Source organism: Chlorocebus sabaeus, chromosome 21 (genome assembly GCF_047675955.1).
Source record: "Chlorocebus sabaeus isolate Y175 chromosome 21, mChlSab1.0.hap1, whole genome shotgun sequence".
Lineage (NCBI taxonomy): Eukaryota > Metazoa > Chordata > Mammalia > Primates > Cercopithecidae > Chlorocebus > Chlorocebus sabaeus.
The window spans coordinates 76,119,383-76,140,499 of NC_132924.1; the positions used below are offsets into that span (position 1 = coordinate 76,119,383).

At 40.6% G+C, this 21,117-nt stretch overlaps 2 protein-coding genes across 19 annotated transcripts in view; one reads left to right on the forward strand and one right to left on the reverse strand.

The window, feature by feature from the left end:
- LRRC17 (leucine rich repeat containing 17) overlaps nt 1–1,434 on the forward strand; it is a 32,034-nt gene extending 30,600 nt beyond the window's left edge. For both annotated transcript variants that reach the window (XM_073009211.1, XM_007982426.3), the window contains one exon: nt 692–1,434. In XM_073009211.1, the coding sequence (XP_072865312.1) occupies nt 692–1,089 (398 nt within the window). In that variant the 3' untranslated portion in view covers nt 1,090–1,434. The remainder of the gene's footprint in view (nt 1–691) is intronic.
- FBXL13 (F-box and leucine rich repeat protein 13) overlaps nt 1–21,117 on the reverse strand; it is a 286,030-nt gene that overhangs the window by 150,043 nt on the left and 114,870 nt on the right. The gene's annotated exons all lie outside the window — the stretch shown is intronic.

The following is a 21,117-nucleotide window of genomic DNA, read 5'->3' on the forward strand; positions in this document are numbered from 1 at the left end:
GCATTAAACTAGAATGTGATGCATATCACAGGCAATCCACTAAGAGACTGCAAAGACTCTTGCCCCTATGGAACCAGGCAGATAGCCCCCATTACAGGAATCTCGCCCCTATGTAGCCAAGCAGATACCACCCATTACATACACGTTTTCAGGACAAACAATAATGAGTCCGTAAGGAAGATTTGACAACACCTTTTGTCACACAAAATTCATCCTAACTTTACCTGATAAATGGGGTGACCATCTGTGTTAGCTTATTGGCCTTATTCAGAGAAAAATAAATTTCTGTCTGCATGACAGGAGGTAGTTTTTCAACCGGAAGCAAGTTCTCGCCAAAGTTAGGACCCCACCCTCCCACCAGAGCTGGGAGATGGAGGTACCATCTTCCTAGATGTTTACATTTCAAAGAGATAGCTCCCAGGTCCTTGAAAAAGGCATTCTTGCATCATAAAGGTGACAAAAAGCCTATCTGGTCTTCAAAAGGATTTAAAGACATTTCAAAGGGAGGAGAAAGTACTTATAGTTAAAAGTTTTCTAGAGTAAAAGCTCTGGGAAAAAGAAGGGAAGAGAAATCTCTTTATTTTCAAAGGGGAAAATTAAGCCTCTTTTTAAAACTTGTATTTGTCCTTTTGATATACCATACAGTGATTAACTCAATTACTCAGGCTCAATAAATATTTTCTGTTTCCAGCTGCTTTTTTAGGGCTCACACATTTAGAAGAATTAGATTTATCAAACAACAGTCTGCAAAACTTTGACTATGGTGTATTAGAAGACTTGTATTTTTTGAAACTCTTGTGGCTCAGAGATAACCCTTGGAGATGTGACTACAACATTCACTACCTCTACTACTGGTTAAAGCACCACTACAATGTCCATTTTAATGGCCTGGAATGCAAAACGCCTGAAGAATACAAAGGGTGGTCTGTGGGAAAATATATTAGAAGTTACTATGAAGAATGCCCCAAAGACAAGTTACCAGCATATCCTGAGTCATTTGACCAGGACACAGAAGATGATGAATGGGAAAAAAAACATAGAGATCACACCGCAAAGAAGCAAAGCGTAATAATTACTATAGTGGGATAAGATAGAAATTGTTCTCATTGCAATTAGTTTTGTATTTTCTATACTGGTGTTAGAAAACATATGTTTACATTTTGATTAACTGTGTTGCCTATTTATGCAGGGTAATCCAGCTAAAGGAAGCTTTCTTTAATTATGCTAAGTATTATTGTGACTATTATAGTAATCAAGGGAATTGTCATCCTGTTTGCCTGTCCATTTGTGGAACAGCATCTGGTGATATGCAATTCCACACTGGTAACCTGAAGCAGTTGGGTCCTAATGATGGCATTAAACTTTCATAATGTCCTGTATAAATGTTTTTACTGCTTTTTGGAAATAAAGAAAAAAAAACTTGGTTCATTTTTACATGCCTTTCAATAGCTGTTTGTGCATACCTATGTAGCAGGACGAGCCGCAGACAAAACTCCTCAGACACCGAGTTAAAGAAGGAAGGGGTTTATTCAGCCAGGGGCATCAGCAAGACTCCTGTCTCAAGAGCCAGGCTCGCCAAGTGAGCAATTCCTGTCCCTTTTAAGGGCTCACAACTCTAAGGGGGTGCATGTGAGAGGGTCACGATTGATTGAGCAAGCAGGGGGTACATGACTGGGGGCTGCATGCACTGGTAATTAGATCGGAACAAAACAAGATAGGGATTTTCACAGTGCATTTCTATACAATGTCTGTAATCTATAGATAACAGAACCAGTTAGTTCAGGGGTCGATCTTTAACTACCAGGCCCAGGGTGCAGCGCCAGGCTGTCTGCCTGTGGATTTCATTTCTGCCTTTTAGTTTTTACTTCTTTCTTTGGAGGCAGAAACTGGGTATAAGATGATATGAGGGGTGGTCTCCTTCCTTATTCCCCCCTTTTGAGACTTTCACTCATTTTATTAGTGGGAGTTCTCACTTTCATTTTCACTACCCATGTCTTTTTGCAAGACAGATCGATAGTGATTCACATAGTACACTTGTGCTGAAGCATTTTGGTGAACTAAGGTAGCGATGAAGCTTTTTATCATTTGAAGAAGTACAGGTAGCAAACAAGGGAGCAGTAGGCAGGTTCCTATTATTATTATAGCTCCTATTATAAGAGTTTTAAATCCTCGTAGCGCTGGGAACCATTTTCCAAACATGGCCCCAGGATCAAATTCATGCCACACTTGCACGGGCACATGTGCCAGTTTTGTCATATCTCTAACTATGTCTTTAACTACTTGCCCTCGATTATCTATGTGTAGGCAGCAATTAGTAAGGTTAAATGTCCTACAGACCTCTCTTTCAGCTGCTAGCAAGTAGTCAAGAGCTAATCTATTTTGATAGATACCATTTTTCATCGAGTTTCTTGCCAGGACAGAATAGTCAAGGCTCTGCCGGTTTTATTAGTGATTATTTTTAATACAGCTTGTAACCGTATGATTCAGTTGATCATGTAAATGGGGGTCTGGTATCCCCATGAGCCGTCTTGTGCCTAAGTAGCAGGCCCATAATATTGTATGATTCTCTCAGAGGGTCATTTATTATTTTTTCAATTTCCTATAGCTATGCTTCTCTTTTCGTGGGGAGCATAGACAGGGAAGCCCAGGAGTTCACCTGTTTTTATGGGCAGTAGGAAGAACGATGGTTTAATAGTGCCAATAGCACAACTACTTGTCCGCTGGTCAGGCAGCTTAGCATAGACTCTATGTCCACATATCCAGCATGGCCCATTGGGGGCCGTCCAGTCCTGGGATTCTGGGTGGGCCTAAACGGTCTGCAACTATGGAAATTTACTGAATGGATTTTTCTCTGTGTGGTTTGAACTCCACCATGTAGTCTTTCTACAGGAAGGGTGAAGTCCTTCTCCACTCTTGCTATACAGTATTGTCTAATGATTGAGGCTTTTAGGACCTAGAAGTGATTAGGGTGATTCTTTTGGGCCAGAAAATTCATCAGGAACTGGGTCCGTAGGTACTAATTCTCGGGCTTCCTATCTCCTATTACAGTTCCTCCACTTATATAACATGAAGTGACACTGAGAGACTGGGCTACGTGCTCGGCTAATTGCAAAAACAAATTTCTTGTTTTTCATGGAATTTCTGGTACTGGCGCTTTTATCATAAAAGCTTTGAAATACTGGCTCAGGAGAGTGTTTATAAACTTTGATTCAAACCACGATATTTACTCGAGGATCCAGCCCAGCCCCATTGATTGCTAAGGTCACACGTTCCTCTTTTTTCCAATGAGGATCTAGGGGATTGGTTATTACTAGCTCTAAGGGGTTACATTGTCCCTTAGTATAGGAAGGGCCATTTTTTCCTTTCTGAAGGTGGACTGGATCCTTTTCATTTTTTTATCCAAGTGGCCTAAATGACACAAGACCAGTATTTACATTTATTTCCACATAGTCCTAATTTATGACAGATGTACTTATTTTCTATCAGATAGCCTCTTTTCTAATTAAGAAAACTACACCTTATTTCTAACTTATTACTATTAATGACAGCACAGGCATCAAATTTTAAGGTGACTTGTTTGGGCAGCCTTTTTCTTTTTCTGTTTTGGCTAACACTTTACTCGTATCGCTTATGAGGCCCTACCAGTCTTCAGTTCTTAATCTTATTTTAAAAACTGTGGTCATGGGAGGCTCAGATGGGTCATAATACACATCAGGTTGGTCATTTCCTGGGCTACATACCTTGTACAGAATAACATTACACAAACAAGTTCTTTTTAGAGTTCCAGTACACTTATAATAACCATAAACTAATAGGACCGTAGCAACCTTTTGTCCTACTTGATGTATACACTGGGAACAGCTCTCAGTCTGAAGAAGGTCAGTTGAAATCCTTACTGTACAAGTCCAAATTTTAAGGAAAATGAGTCCCACGATGAGTTTCCTCATGCTTTGGCTGTGCGTGGACCAGTCGGTTTCCGGGTGTGACTGGGGTAGGGCTTGTCGTCTTCTTCAGAGTCACTTTGCAGGGGTTGGCGAAGCTGCTCCCATCCACGTACTGCTCACAGTCTACTGATGTTTAAGGAGGTCTCGGAGGTCGGGCCTGCTAGAATAAACTGAGTCTAACACCTCTACACAGTAATGTTCAACTGGGCTCTCTGATACCGGGAGCAAAGTAGTAGGGTTTAGGGTGTTGTAAACTTCAATAGTTATGTGGGGATTTTCACATAGCACGCTTTGGTGCTTGGTTAATCTAGCATTTGTTAACCAATGATGTCCTTTGGTATTTATTAAAGTTACCACAGCATGGGGGGTCTTTATATTCAGGTTTTGCCTAAGGGTTAGTTTATCTGCTTCTTGTGCTAACAGGGCCGTTGCTGCTAGGGCCCTTAGACCAGGGCGCCAGACTTTGGAAACCCTGTCTGGTTGTTTTGAGAGATAGGCCACTGGCCTTGGCCAGGGCCCCACAGTCTGGGTTAAAAGTCCAACTGTCATTTTTTCCCTTTCTGACATATAGAGTATAAAGAGTTTTGTTAGGTCAGGTAGCTTCAGGGCTGGGGCCGACATGAGTTTTTCTTTTAACGCATGAAAAGCTCGTTGCTGTTGATTGTAATAGATGTAGTTTATCTAATCTACATTTTTACTAACTGTCACCCACCAAAATATTGACTCAAATCCTGCAGCTATTTGATTTTAAGCTTTAAATTGATCTGGTATTCCTAGTGGGACTCCAATTGCGTCTAAATAGACATGAGAGTCGGGAGACCCATAAGGGACTTCTCTCACTTTACGATGTCTTATTTTTTTCCCTTCTGGTTGATGAAATGCCAGGGTGAAAGGGATAGCCAACTGTACTAAAGTACAAGTACCACTCCAGTTATTCAGTAGAGTGCCTGTAAATGTCCACCACCATACCACCACACATCCGCTCAGGGATGAACAAAGGCTGACTGATTGATAAGCTCCTGAAAATTCTTAAGCTCACTGCATCCTTTCAGGTCTCCAAAGAAGGCTAAGTTTCCTCCCTGTCGTGAGACACATGAAGTGAACGTAGTGTTGGGAGACAGAGGCTGGATGGCCCTCGGGGGCTGACCCGCAGGGTGCCAGACTTTGGGATGTAACAGAGAGAGCTTCGCAGGACTTATTACTCCAGGCTGTAGAATCCGGGAAAAGAGCTACTATGCAACCCACACCTGGTCGACTGGAGGACCACCTTAGTGGAAAGGGGACAATCTGGGCCTCTGGCCTGCCATGTGCACATGCATAACAATTGCTTTTGTTTAACATGCAGATGGAATATTTGATACATTTTAACCAGGCATCTGCATCTTGGTATCCTGTCTTAATTGCTAAAGTTTGTTTTAAGTCTTTAACTTCTATGCTCCTCTAGTAAAATGAATGTATGGTTTTAGGAAATAACAAAAACTGGTTGGGGCAGTACATCCTTGCTCTTTAGTGGTCCACAAAACGCTGGACCAACTATGGCATGAAAGCTCTACATCAGGGGGCAAGACTCCTGGTTGGCACTAGGGTCTTTATCGAAATCTCCCCAGATTAAATAGTCCTTGTTTACTAATGCCCAGTCTGAGGACAGCAGGAGGGACAGAAGTACTTTTCTGAAGTAGAGAGCTGTCTTTGACTTGGCAAGTCCCCACAGGGTATAACAAGGCAAGCATTAAATGCAATAGTTTGAGGAAAAATCGACTTGGTTATGTTAATAACCAGATGGTCAGCAATAGAACGAGGAAAGAAGAAAAAGTAATAGAATAGATGAAAAGAGTTAAATTTTTCTTAGCTTTAGTTTGGTAGGGTTTTCCCTTGGGACTATGGCCCACAACTCTGGAGGAGGTGGTGCTTTCTTGACTCGGGTGTGATGAATCCATCCTCCTTTTTTTTTTTTTTTTTTTTTTTGCTGTACGAACAGCAGTCTTGGTGGTTAGCAGCACAAGGTAGGGTCCTTCCCAGGCTGGCTCGAGTTTTTCTTCTTTCCACCTTTCAATGAGAACATGATCTTCAGGCTGGTGCTGGTTTACCGGAAATTCTAGGGGTGGTACATGTGCTAAAAGACTTTTAGTTTTTTGCTTTTTTTTTTTGCGAGAAAAGAAAGTGGAAGATAAACTAAGTATATAATTTTTAAGAAACTGACCTTTTGTTTTAAATGTGGGGACCTTGGCAGTGGACTTTATACTCCTTAGTGCCTTTTTAGTGAGAAATTTCCTTTAGCACCTATTTTTATTAGTTTTTAAACCAAAGAAAGCCAAATACCATTTTACATCTAACAATGCTTCTCATATGATTTTTATACCAGATAAGCTAAATTTTATCTTTATATTAGTGTGTTATTAATGTTAAACCTAATTTTAATAAAATCTTGCAGACATATTTATCTAATTTTTAATGTTTGACCATAAGGTAAGATTTCATAGACTCTTTTTAACCTTCTATAATTTTTGCTAAAGAGCAGGTTGGTGCTTTAAGAAAAACCTGTTATGCTTTTACTTTAATGTCCAGTTCACAGAAAAACTGGATGATACTTGTTTAACTTTAGCTAATATGTTTACACACAGAATTTTCTTTATAATTAATGTTTTAAAACTTGCTTAAACCTTCAAAACAATAATTTTTTAAAACTTTTTAATGTAGGTAAAAATGTACATTCTTATGCCTCTTAATAATCCTTTTACCAAAAGTATATTTTACTTTTCTTATACACCTTGCACATAAACTATTTTTTTTTTCCCAATAGTTTTACATTCAGGAGGCCTAGTTACTTTTAAATTATACAACATTTTTTTCATACATTTTTTTAACACACTTTTTTTATAACCTTTTTTTTTTCTTTCATGACTTTTACAGGCAATTTTTCAACATGCCTCAACTTTCTGACTTATTACAAAAGTTTCTTTTTTTAAACAACCAGTTAATTTATTTCAGGACAAAAATTTACCATGTAATACTCTTTCTATATAAATTCCGCCCCCCTCCTTTTTTTTTCATTTTTTTTTTTTTTCCTTAGGATACTTCTGAACTGGTGAGGTGTGCTCACAATGAGGTTTCCTCTAAAAGTTATTTATTTATTTTTACCTTTTTTTTTTTGTTAGCAAAGCAGTTGCCGCTACAGATTGAATGCATTTGGGCCATCCGTGGGTTATTGGGTAAAGGATTTTTGATAGGAAGGTCTCAGTGCTTTCGGATACGCCCTTGTTTACACTGACAACAAAGTGGTACTGGAGTTTTATAGGGTTACGAGAATGCCTTCAATTATCAATTATAGGTTTTAAATTTACCTTGGCTTTTAAAGAAATAGGGTACACTTTTTTTCCTTCTCTCTCTTTCTCTCTTTCTCTCTTTGACTTTGTCTCTCTCTGATTTTCCTTTTGCCTCTGTCTCTTCTCTCTCTCTGCCTCTCTCTTTCTCTCTTTGACTTTGTCTCTCTCTGATTTTCCTTTTGCCTCTGTCTCTTCTCTCTCTCTGCCTCTCTCTTTCTCTGTCTCTGTCTCTCTCTCTCCCCTTGACTCACTCTTTGTTTCTTCCTCTCTGTCTCTTCCTCTCTCTTTGCCTCTTGTCCTCTCTGTATCTTTCCTTTCTCTCTCTCTGCTGGTCTTTCCTTGCCTCTGCCTGCCGCTTATGCTGCTGTTCTCTCAACCACTGTGTGTTGGGGGCGGGGGGTCTAAAACCAGCTGGTCTGGGTTCCCTGGCTTACAGGTTACCTTGTGCCATACCTTTGAAACAAGGGGCCTGTCCAGGCTTCCTTCTAATGGCCAACCTACCTCTAATGCTGGTCAGTCTATCTTACACAAAGTTTTAAGTTTTCCTGGTGTCATAGTACTACATAGTCTCCCTTAAATCCTTTTTTTGAAATTTTTCAACATAGTTCCTAGTAGGGTGGGCTTATTTGTGCCAAACCTATGCTTCTTCTAGACAAAACACCACGCTCACACCACACGCACACCACAAAACAAAGAACGGGTAAAAAGGGCACACACACACTTTTGCAGTTTGCACCAAACCAAAACCAAAACCAAAATCAGAGTATCCAGAAATCCAAGCCAGGTCAAAACCAAAACCAAAGTATCAAGCAATCCAAGTCAAGTCAAAAACAAAAACCAAAGTGCCCAGTATAGGCACACCGTGGGTGATCAGGCTATGCTTCCACTCAAATGGAGTAGGCAAGTTCCCAAGACCAATCCTGTCAAGCAATTCAAACCAAGTCAAAACCAAAACCAAAACCAAAGTGCTGATAAAGGCACGCCATGGGTGATCAGGCCATGCTTCCACTCAAATGGAGTGGGCAAGTTTCAAAGACTGGTCTTACCAAGTTTTAGATGTCCAGACTCCAAGTGCTCATTCCTTCCCGGCGTTCAGCCACTGTGTTGATCCTCCACGGGGGCCTGCCACACACTGTTCTGGCAAGGCGTCCCACCGGGGAAAATGCCTACCTGGGAGCGCTCTCAGGATCCGCATAGCTCGGGCTGGTCGGAGTCCCCCACAGGGATGTTCCACAGGGCAGGCTTAAGCCGCCTAATGAGCTGCCTCAACCATCCGCCATTCACCTTGCTTCCTGGTCAGGGAACCAAGAAATGTAGCAGGACAAGCCACAGACAAAACTCCTCAGACACCGAGTTAAAGGAAGGAAGGGGTTTATTCACCAGGGGCATCAGCAAGACTCCTGTCTCAAGAGCTGAGCTCCCCAAGTGAGCAATTTCTGTCCCTTTTAAGGGCTTATAACTCTAAGGGGGTGCGTGTGAGAGGGTCACGATTGATTGAGCAAGCAGGGGGTACATGACTGGGGGCTGCACGCACTGGTAATTAGATCAGAACAAAACAAGATAGGGATTTTCACAGTGCATTTCTATACAATGTCTGTAATCTATAGATAACATAACCGATTAGGTCAGGGGTCGATCTTTAACTACCAGGCCCAGGGTGCAGCGCCAGGCTGTCTGCCTGTGGATTTCATTTCTGCCTTTTAGTTTTTACTTCTTTCTTTGGAGGCAGAAATTGGGCATAAGATGATATGAGGAGTGGTCTCCTCCCTTACCTAAAGATGATCAAAATGATTTTATACAAATGCTGCTATAATAAAATGTCATTCCCCACCCCTCTACTTTTTTTCAGTAAGTCATCTTATACATTAAATAAATTTCCATTTCTGATTTATGTGCATTCCAAAATCAGGTCCTGATACATCCAAATTCTCAACCGCTCTTCACTGATCCTTGCAAAACACTGTCAAGCTAGACCTGAAATAGAACTGTCACAAACAGTAAGTAGAGAATGCAAGAATTACGTTGGAAGCTGGTTGGAAGCTAGGACCCTGATTAACAGCTGTAGATGGTGTGAAGCACGAGCCCTGAAGAGGTATAAACACTGGTGAATGTGGAAACACCATTTTTGTTTCTTTTTGTTTTTGTTTTGAGCGGGGTTCACACTGGGAATCCACCTGTCCATGAGAAAGGGCCCTTCCTGCTAAGCTAATATGTCAAGGACCATAAAATAAAGAATGAAATTAGGATTTGGGTGCAGTATTTGGGATGAGGCCAGAATAAAATATAGGAAATAATATGAGGCCACTGAGGGAGGAGGTGGTGCCCAAAAGAAGCCCCGTGATGTGGGTTTGCAGGTTAAAATGAGCTCACCTAGAGAACTAGATCACCAGCAAAAGAGGAAATCAGTGGAGGATTTTAGACCCTGATCCCATCAGTTTGCATTTAGACAGTCATATTCTACAAAGAGAAAAATAAAGTGAAAAGAAATATACACAAGTCCTTAGTGAGATACTACTTTTTCCTCTTAATATACAATTTCCTTTCATGCTGAGTTGAATACGTTTTCATTTCTTCTATCAAGGTATTCCTACAAAGTTTAGCAAATAACCACCTTATTTGATATTTGCACAAACTCCCAAAGCATGGAAGATGGTATATAACAAATAGTATTAGGCACTTTTTTTTTTTTTTTCTGAGATGGGAGTCCTGCTCTGTTGTCCAGGCTGGAGTGTAGTGGTCCAATCTCAGCTAGCTGCAACCTATGTCTCCCAGGTTCAAGCGATTCTCCTGCCTCAACCTCCCGAGTAGCTGGCATTACAGGTGCTCACCATCATGCCTGGCTAATTTTTGTATTTTTAGTAGAGACAAGGTTTCACCATGTTGGTCAGGCTGGTCTTGAACTCCTGACTTCAACTGATCCACCGACCTCACCCTCCCAAAGTGCTGGGATTACAGGCGTAAGCCCCACACTCAGCCACACATTTTTAAAGCACATGCTACATGCCAGACACTGTGCTAAGAGCTTCACATATTCCACTTCTAATTCTCACAAAATCCCTCTGAGGTAGGTAATACTGTCTGCCTTTTATAGATGAGGAATCACGGTGGAGAGTTGAGGTAACTTGGACAAAATCACACAGCTGGAAAGTGGCAGGGCCAGGATTGAGATCTGCCTAAGCCCTTTCTGCTATGCAGAGCTGCACAGTATTGTAAAAGTTACCCTTGTCTGTGGCTGTCTGGCACCAGAACTTCCAGAACTAAACCCCAAAGAGGAGCAGGTACCAGGAAAGTGGGGGAGCACTCATGAGGGCAGTTGGCAGGAGAAAGTCTTTTGTCCAAGACATTTAGATCTGTATTTATATACAGGAAACAAAGAGACTGGGAAGCCGGAAGAACTGTCAGAGCTAATGCTTCAGTAAATAACTATGGATTGTGAGGTTCTATTTTTATTTTATTTTATTTATTTATTTATTTATTTTTTGAGACAGAGTTTCGCTCTGTCATCCAGTCTGGAATGCAGTGGTGCAATCTTGGCTCACTGTAGCCTTCGCCTCCCGGATTCAAGCGATTCTCCTGCCTCAGCCTCCCAAGTAGCTAGGATTACAGGCGCCTGCTACCACACCCAGATAATTTTTGTATTTTTAGTAGAGATGGGGGTTTTGCCATGTTGGCCAGGCTGGTCTCGAACTCTTGACTTCAGGTGTTCTGCTCACCTCAGCCTTCCAAAGTTCTGGGATTACAGGCGTAAGCCACTGAGCCTGGACTGGATTGTGAGGTTCTAACCACTCTGCCCAGTGGTTTGGGTCAGAGGTGGGGACTTAGAGACATTACTTCTTCATGCAAATCCCTACATTGTTCACTATGAGGCATGAAAGCCAGCTATTACATTTCAAACGTTACCAGAGAGATGTAACAAGTTCATTTATTTACAAATTCATTTATTATTGTTCATGAGCATCAGAGTGGAATTTTAAGGACATAGGAGCTGAAAGAGCCAAGATTTGATGATGGAAAAAGCCTGGTGTGACAAGAGAATCATATTGGAGGCAAGAGGATTCTGGAATGAAATGAGATGAAACCTGATTCAGAGAAAGGGCCCAAGTTGTTCTCTGGTATAATTTTTAGAGGCTAGTTAGGGATTTTATTGGTTGATTTTTATATTCAATTTAATCCCCAGGGATGTATTTGGAAATAAAGCTCCTGAACACATCAAAACAGAAATTAATCCAGGACATCCAAAAGTAAGTCAGTAGGCATTCCTAACATCTCTCAGGGTCAAGACCAAAGTGGATTTTCAAACCTTAAGATTTGCCCCTTTTCTACATCGGAGTTAAACTTTTTCAGGGAAGTGTAGTTGACTCATGATGGAATGAACAATTAGACACTTCCTCTTCCACCAATTTCTTACTTGACAGTTACTCTAGTAACTTGCCTTTGGATGTCTCTTTTTTACGACAGACAATACAAGTTCATAAGGTTACAAAAATCAGTATATTTTATGGTAGTAAAAATTACTACTGTCCTGAGATATACATATTTGAATGTATGTATCACTTGGGTATTTGGATAAGTTAAAAACAAAACAACCTTTCCTAGTCGTAAGATTCTCTGATTTTTCTGAAGTAAACAAGATTTACTATAAACGGAGTCCTCCTGAGTCCTGAGTTGGCTGTGACCTAATGCCTAGTTACTTGAAAAAGATACTCAACTTTAAGTAGCACTGCTTTTCATTCATTCACCATTCCATCCTCTGGAGCCTATACCCTGGATCAATTCATGTCTGTTTCTGAGAAATCTTGAGTCTCCTGCTCCGGCAAATTGGCAAATCGAAGGGATTCAGTAATGAGGATCTGTTTTTTTTATGAGTCGGAGTCTCCCTCTGTCACCCAGGCAGGAGTGCAATGGCACCATCTTGGCTCACCACAACCTCTGCCTCCCGGGTTCAAGTGATTCTCCTGCCTCAGTCTCCCAGGTAGCTGGGATTATAGGCACCCGCCAACACGCCTGGCTAAATTTTACATTTTTAGTAGAGACAGAGTTTCACCATGTTGGCCAAGCTGGTCTCAAACTCCTGACCTCAAATGATCCGCCCACCTCGGCTTCCCAAAGTGCTGGGATTATAGGACCACCATGCCTGGCCAATAATGAGGATCTACTTGTCTAAATTCTGTAAGTCTGTGCCCTCATCTGCCTTTTAAGGATTTTTTTTTTTGGACACGGAGTCTCACACTGTCGCCCAGGCTGGAGTGCAGTGGCGCTGTCTTGGCTCACTACAACCTCTACCTCTCGGGTTCAAGCAATTCTCCTGCCTCAGTTTCCCGAGTAGCTGGGACTATAGGCACCCGCCACCACGCACAGCTAATTTTTTGTATTTTTAGTAGAGACGGGGTTTCACCGTGTTAGCCAGGATGGTCTCGATCTCTTGACCTCGTGATCCGCCTGCCTCGGCCTCCCAAAGTGCTGGGATTACAGGTATGAGCCACCACGCCCAGCCTTTTTTTTTTTTTTTTTTTTTTGACACAGTCTTGCTCTGTCACCCAAGTTGAAATGCAGTGGCATGATCTTGGCACACTGTAACCTCCACCTCATGGGTTCAAGCAATTCTCATGTCTCAGCCGCCCAAGTAGCTGGAACCACAGTCGCACGTCACCACACCTGGCTAATTTTTGTATTTTTAGTAAAGACAAGGTCTCGTCATGTTGGCCAGGCTGGGCTCAAACTCCTGGCCTCAAGTGATCCACGTGCCTTGGCACTGTGCCCTGCCTTAAATATTTTAAGGTAACATTCTACAGTTAATTTTCTAAAATTTTACTGGTATAAGGATTACAACTGTTGTGTTCAGTCAGCCAAACAGCCCAAAAGAGCAGCCAATATTTATCTTCAATCCAACTGTCAGAAAACCAATCTTCCCAGAAATGTGTGTAATTCTCCACACACCAATAGATGAACTGATCTTAGCTGGGGTAGGGGGTGGGGGTGGGGCAGGAGAAACAATAGAAAAACTAAAACATCTCTGAAAAAAAATTCTTTTATTTCAATTTCAAGGGTACATGTATTAGGTTTGTTATATAGGTAAACTCATGTCACGGGGGTTTGTTGTATAGATTATTTAGTCACCCAGGTATTAAGCCTAGTATGTGTTAGTTATTTTTGCTGATCCTCCCCCTCCTCCACCCTCCACCCTCCAGTAAGCCCCAGTGTCCATCATTCCCCTCTATGTGTCCATGTGTTAAGAATGGTTTTTATCTTTGATACACTCAAGTTTGCTGGAATTAAAATGGGTTTGATTAAATAATTTTCAGTAAATAATTTTCAGTAAATTAAAAATATTACCAAGTTAAGACAGACATTACCTTTGCTTCCTTAAAAAAGATCAAGGTCTACTTAGGCTTGAATGCTCAGTTGTTTCTGTGATGAAGACAATGGTACTAAGAAGTACACTTCCAGATAAATGCTATGTGAAATATATTTTAGACACAAAATATTAAAAATTTAAACAAAGAAAATGTTTACAGGCTATCTTGACCTCAGATACATATATCAACATATATATCTTATGTATGGTGGTTAAAACCTCACAATCCAGGCTGGGCATGGTGGCTCATACCTGTAATCCCACCACTTCAGAAGGCTGAGGCAGGCAAATCACTTGATGTCAGGAGTTCAAGACCAGCCTGGCCAACATGGCGAAATCCCATCTCTACTAAAAGTCCAAAAATTAGCCAGGCATGCTGGTGCATACCTGTAATCCCAGCTACTCAGGAGATTGAGGCATGAGAATTGCTTGAACTAGGGAGGTGTGGTTGCAGTGAACCAAGATTGCACCATAGTACTCCAGCCTGGGCGAACGAGCAAGTCTCTGCCTCAAAACAAAAACAAAAACAAAACAATAAGAAAACAACCTGGTTAAAAATGGGCCAAAGACCTTAACAGACACCTCACCAGAAAGATAGAAGCATATGAGAAGATGCTCCATAACAAATGTCATCAGGGAAATGTAAATTAGAACAGTAATGAGATACCCCCACACGCCTATTAGGATGGCCAAAATCCAGAACAGTGACAGCACCAAATGCTGATGAGGATATAGAGCAACAGGAATTCCCATTCATTGCTGATGAGAATGTGGAGCAAGAGGAACTCTCATTCATTGCTGATGAGAATGCAAAATGGTACAGTCAACTTTGGAAGACAGTTTGGCACTTTCTTACAAAACAGCACATACCCTTACCATACAATCCAGCAATCATGTTCTTTGGTATCTACCCAAAGGAGTTGAAAGCTTCTGTCTATACAAAAACCTGCACACAAATGTTTATAACAACTTTATTCATATTTGCTCAAACTTGGAAACAACCAAGATGTCTTTCAATAGGTAAGTTAATAAATTGGTGATACATTCAGACAATGGAATATTATTCAGCACTAAAAAAATGATCTATCAAGCCGTGAAAAGATATAAAAGACATTTAAGTGCACACATAAGTGAAGGAAGCCCATCTGAAAAGGCTACATACTGTATGATTCCAACTATATGACATTCCAGAAAAGGCAAAACTATATAGACAATAAAAAGATTGGTGGTTGTCAGGAACTAGCAGGGTGAGGGGGGATGACCAGGCAGAGCACAGAGGATTCCTAAAGGAATGAAACTACTCAGCACAATATTATAATGGCGAACACAAATATCACTGTAAATTTGTCCAAAGTCATACAATATACAACACTAAGAGTGAACCCTATATAAAGTATGGACTTTGGGTGATAATGATGTGTAAATATAGCTTCACCAACTGTAACAAGTGTGTCATTCTTGTTGGTAATGTTGATAGTGGGGAGGCAATGTATGTGTCGGGGAAGGAGGTATATGGGAAATCTCTATACCTTTTGCTCAATTTTGCTGAGAACCTGAAATTTCTCTTAAGAATAAAGTTTATGGCTGGGCACAGTAGCTCACACCTGTAATCCTAGCAGTTTGAGAGGCCAAGGCGGGTAGATCACCTGAGGTCAGGAGATCGAGAGCAGCCTGGCCAACATGGTGAAACCCCGTCTCTACTAGCAGAGGTTGCAGTGAGCCAAGATCAAGCCACTGCACTCCAGCCTGGGCAACAGAGCAAGACTCCATCTCTAAATAAATAAATAAATAAATAAATAAATAAATAAATAAATATATGTTAATTTAAAAAAAGAGAAGAAAAGAAAAGAAAGTTCTTAAATCAATAACCTAACTTTTAACCTGAAGAAACTAGCAAAGAAGAGCAAACAAAACCCAAGTCAACCAAAATAATAAAGACTGAAGTGGACTGGGTGCAGTGGCTCACACCTGTAATCCTAGCATTTTGGGAGACTGAGGCAGGAGGATCTCTTGAGTTCAGGAGTTCAAGACCAGCCTGGGTAACACAGTCAGATCCCGTCTCTACAAAAATTTTTTTTTAATTAGCCAGGTGTGGCCACCCGTAGTCCTAGCTACTTAGGTGGGAGGTGGAAGGATCACTTAAGGCCAATAGGTTGAGGCTTCAGTAAGCTGTGATCATGCCAGTGTACTCCAGCATGGTTCACCAAAAAAAAAAAAAAAAAAAAAAAAAAAAAAAAAATTGGAGTGGAGATAAGAAAAACAGAAAATAGAAAATAGAGAATTAACAAAAACAAGGTTTTTTTGAATATCCATATTTATAGTAGTATTATTTGCAATGCCTAAATGACTGAAGCAACTTTAGTGTCTATTATTGGAAGAATGGATAAACAAAATGTGGTATATACATAAAATAAAATATTATTTACCCTTAAAAAGGAAATTCTGACACATGCTAAAAGGAGTAAACCCTGATGATACTGTGCTAAGTGAAGTAAGCTAGGCACAAAAGAACAATTATTGTTTGATTCCACTTATATGAGGCACCTAGAGTCATCAAATCCATAGAGATGGAAAGTAGAAAGGTGATTGCCAGGACCTAGGAGGAGGGAGAAAAGAGGATTTAGTACTTAATGGGTACAAACTATCAGTTTTGTGAGCTGAAAAAGTTCTGGAGATGCATCAGTGATGATGGTTGCACAAGGACGTGAATATACTTAATGCTACAGAACTGTACACATAAAAGTGGTAAAATGGTAATTTTTATGTTATATATTTTTTACAACAATGAAAAAAGAACCAAACAGTTGGTTGAAACAATCAACAAAATTTGCAAACCTTTACCTAGACTGACCAGGAAAACAAAAAGAAAGACTAATATTATTAAAATTAGAAATGAAAGTGGGTACATTAGTACTGACTTTACAGAAGTAAAAAGGATCATAAGAGTATATTATGAACTGTTGTACCCCAACAAATTAGATAAACTACATGGAACTGACAAATTCCTAGAAACACATGAACTACCAAAACTGACTCGAGAAGAAACAGAAAATCTAAATAGCACTATAATAAGTAAAAATACTAAATCAGCAATCAAAAAACCTCCAACAAGGCCAGACTCATGCCTGTAATCTCAGCACTTTAGGAGACTGAGACAGGTGGATCACTTAAGGTCAGCAGTTCAAGACCCACCTGGCCAATGTGGCAAAACCCTGTCTCTACTCAAAATACAAAAATTAGCCAGGCATGATGGCACTCACCTGTAATCCCAGCTACTCAGGAGGTTGAGGCAGAAGAATCGCTTGAACCCGGAAGGCAGAGGTTCCAGTGAGCCAAGATTGCACCACTGCACTCCAGCCTGGGTGACAGAGCGAGAATCCATCTCAAAACAAACAAACAAACAAAAAACCTCCAAGAGAGAGCCTAGGGCCAGATGGCTTCATGGGCAAATTTTACCAAACATTTAATCCTCAAATCTTAAACCAAACATTAATCCTCAAACTCTTTCCAAAAAAATACCTCCTACCTCATTGGACGAAGCCAATATTATCCCGATAAGGAAGCCAAAGACACCACAAGAAGGAAAAACTACAGAGTAATATTCCTTTTAAATATAGATGCAAATATCCTTTTAAAAATATTAGCAGCCAGGCACAGTGGCTCAAGCCTGTAATCCCAGAACTTTGGGAGGCCGAGACAGGCGGATCACAAGATCAGGAGATCAAGACCAACCTGGCTAACCCAGTGAAACCCCGTCTCTACTAAAAAATACAAAAAAAAAAAACTAGCTGGGTGAGGTGGCGGGCGTCTGTAGTCCCAGCTACTCGGGAGGCTCAGGCAGGAGAATGGCATGAACCTAGGAGGCAGAGCTTGCAGTGAGCTGAGATCCGGCCACTGCACTCCAGCCTGGGTGACAGAGAGAGACTCCATCTCAAAAAAATATATATATATTAGCAAACAGAGTCCAGCAGCATATTAAAAGGATTACACACCATGATGTACGAACAAGCGAGACTGATCTCAGGAATTCAAGGGTGGTTCAACAGACAAAAAAAATCAATCAATGTGATATACATGATATTAATAGAAGGAAGGAGGGGAAAACCATTTCAGTTGACTCAGAAAAGGCATTTGACAAAATCCCATTACCCCTTTATAAGAACACTCAGCAAAGTAGGAATATATAGGAGCTTCCTCAATGAGCAATTGTGTAAGAAAAGAAACAAAAGGCAGAATGGGTATGAGCCTTCTCTTTGGGCTGATGAAAATGGTCTAGAATTAAATAGTGATGGTTGCTCAACATTGTTAATATAATAAAAACCACTGAGTTGTACTCTTTAAAATGGTTAAAAAGGTGAATTTTATGTTACATAAAATGTACCTCAATAAACAAAAGCTTCCAGATAAGCATGCCCTGCTATTTCTCAGAAACTCATTCCACTATTCAACTACCATTGCTATCATGAAAATCTTAGGTCAAACTGAAACCCTGAATTGAGTTGCATCTTGAGTCCATGTCCTTCCTTCAGAAAATGTAGATTTATTTAATAGTATATTTTCTATGTATATTTCATATGTGTATATATGTGTGTATACACATATAGGGAAAGAGGGACAGACAAACAGAGAGACAAGGGGCGTTCCAAGATGGCCAAATAGGAACAGCTCTGGTCTGCAGCTCCCAATGTGATCAACACAGAAGACGGGTGATTTCTGCATTTCCAGCTGAGGTACCTGGTTCATCTCACTGGGACTGGTTGGTCAGTGGGTGCAGCCCACACAGGGCGAGCCAAAGCAGGGCAGGGCGTTGCCTCACCTGGGAAGTGCAACAGGTTGGGGGATTTCCCTTTCCTAGCCAAGGGAAGCTGTGACAGACTACCTGGAAAAACGGGGCACTCCTGCCCAAATACTGCACTTTAACATTCTTAAAATAATTTTCAACCCAGAATATCATATCCAGCCAAACTAAGCTTCATAAGTGAAGGAGAAATAAGATCCTTTACAGACAAGCAAATGCTGAGAGATTTTGTTACCACCAAGCCTGCCTTACAAGAGCTCCTGAAGGAAGCACTAAACATGGAAAGAAACAACTGGTACCAGCCACTGCAAAAATATGCCAAATTGTAAAGACCATCACTGAGATGAAGAAACTGCACCAATTAACGGGCAAAATAACCAGCAAATATCATAATGACAGGATCAAATTCACACATAACAATATTAACTTTAAATATAAATGGGCTAAATACCCCAATTAAAAAATACAGACTGGCAAATTGGATAAAGAGTCAAGACCCATCAGTGTGCTGTATTCAGCAGACCCATCTCACGTGAAAAGACACACACAGGGTCAAAATAAAGGGATGGAGGAAAATCTACCAAGCAAATGGAAAGCAAAAAAAGCAGGGGTTGCAATACTAGTCTCTGATAAAACAGACTTTAAACCAACAAAGATCAAAAGAGACAAAGAAGGCCATTACATAATGGTAAAGGGATCAATTCAACAAGAAGAGCTAACTATACTAAATATATATGCACCCAATACAGGAGCACCCAGACTCATAAAGCAAGTCCTTAGAGACCTACAAAGAGACTTAGACTCCCACACAATAATAATAGGAGACTTTAACACCCCACTGTCAATATTAGATAGATCAATGAGAGAGAAGGTTAACAAGGACATCCAGGACCTGAACTCAGCTGTGCAACAAGCAGACCTAATAGACAACTACAGAACTCTCCATCCCAAATCAACAGAATATACATTCTTCTCAGCACCACACCACACTTATTCTAAAATTGACCACATAATTGGAAGTAAAGCACTCCTCAGCAAATGTAAAAGAATAGAAATCACAAATTGTCTCTCAGACCACAGTAAAATCAAATTAGATCTCAGGATGAAGAAACTCACTCAAAATTGCACAACTACATGGAAACTGAACAACTTGTTCCTGAATGACTACTGGGTACATAACAAAATGAAGGCAGAAATAAACATGTTCTTTGAAACCAATGAGAACAAAGACACAATGTACCAGAATCTCTGGGACACATTTAAAACAGTGTGTAGAAGGAAATTTATAGCACTAAATGCCCACAAGAGAAAGCTGGAAAGATCTAAAATCGACACCATAACATCACAATTAAAAGAACCAGAGAAGCAAGTGCAAACAAATTCAAATCCTAGCAGAAGGCAAGAAATAACTAAGATCAGAGCAGAACTGAAAGAGATAGACACACAAAAAACCCTTCAAAATGGAGTCTTGCTCTGTCGCCCAAGCTGGAGTGCAGTGGTGCGATCTCAGCTCACTGCAAGCTCTGCCTCCTGGGTTCACACCATTCTCCTGCCTGAGCCTCCCAAGTAGCTGGGACTACAGGCGCCCGCCACCACACCCGACTAACTTTTTTGTATTTTTAGTAGAAATGGGGTTTCATCGTGTTAGCCAGAATGGTCTTGATCTCCTGACCTTGTGATCCACCCGCCTTGGCCTCCCAAAGTGCTGGGATTACAGGCATGAGCCACAACGCCCGGCCGGAGTTTGTTTTTTAAAAAGATCAACAGAATTGATAGACCGACAGCAAGACTAATAAAGAAGAAAAGAGAGAAGAATCAAATATACTCAATAAAAAATGATAAAGGTGATATCACCACTGATCCCACAGAAATACAAACTATCATTGGAGAATACTATAAACACCTATATGCAAATAAAATAGAAAATCTAGAAGAAATTGATAAATTCCTAGACACATACACCCTCCCAAGACTAAACCAGGAAGAAGCTGAATCTTTGAATAGACCAATAACAGGATCTGAAATTGAGGCAATAATGAATAGCCTAACAACCAAAAAAAGTCCAGGACCAGGCAGATTCACAGCCGAATTCTACCAGAAGTACAAACAGGAGCTGATACCATTCCTCCTGAAACTATTCCAATCAACAGAAAAAGAGAGAATCCTCCCCAACTCATTTTATGAGGCCAACATCATCCTGATACCAAACCTGGCAGAGACACAACAAAAAAAGAGAATTTTAGACCAATATCCCTGATGAACATCGATGCAAAAATCCTCAATAAAATAATGGCAAATCGAATCCAGCAGCACATCAAAACGCTTCTCCACCACGATCAAGTCGGCTTCATCCCTGGAATGCAAGGCTGGTTCAACATACGCAAATCAATAAACATAATCCATCACATAAACACAAGGCAAGGATGCCCTCTCTCACCACTCCTATTCAACAAGTATTGGAAGTTCTGGCCAGGGCAATCAGGCAAGAGAAAAAAATAAAGGGTATTCAATGAGGAAAACAGGAAGTCAAATTGTCTCTGTTTGCAGATGACAAGATTGTATATTTTAAAAAAACCTATCATTGAAGCCCAAAGTCTCCTTAAGCTGATAAGCAACTTCAGCAGTCTCAGGATATAAAATCAATGTGCAAAAATCACAAGAATTTCTATACACCATTTACAGAGAGCCAAATCATGA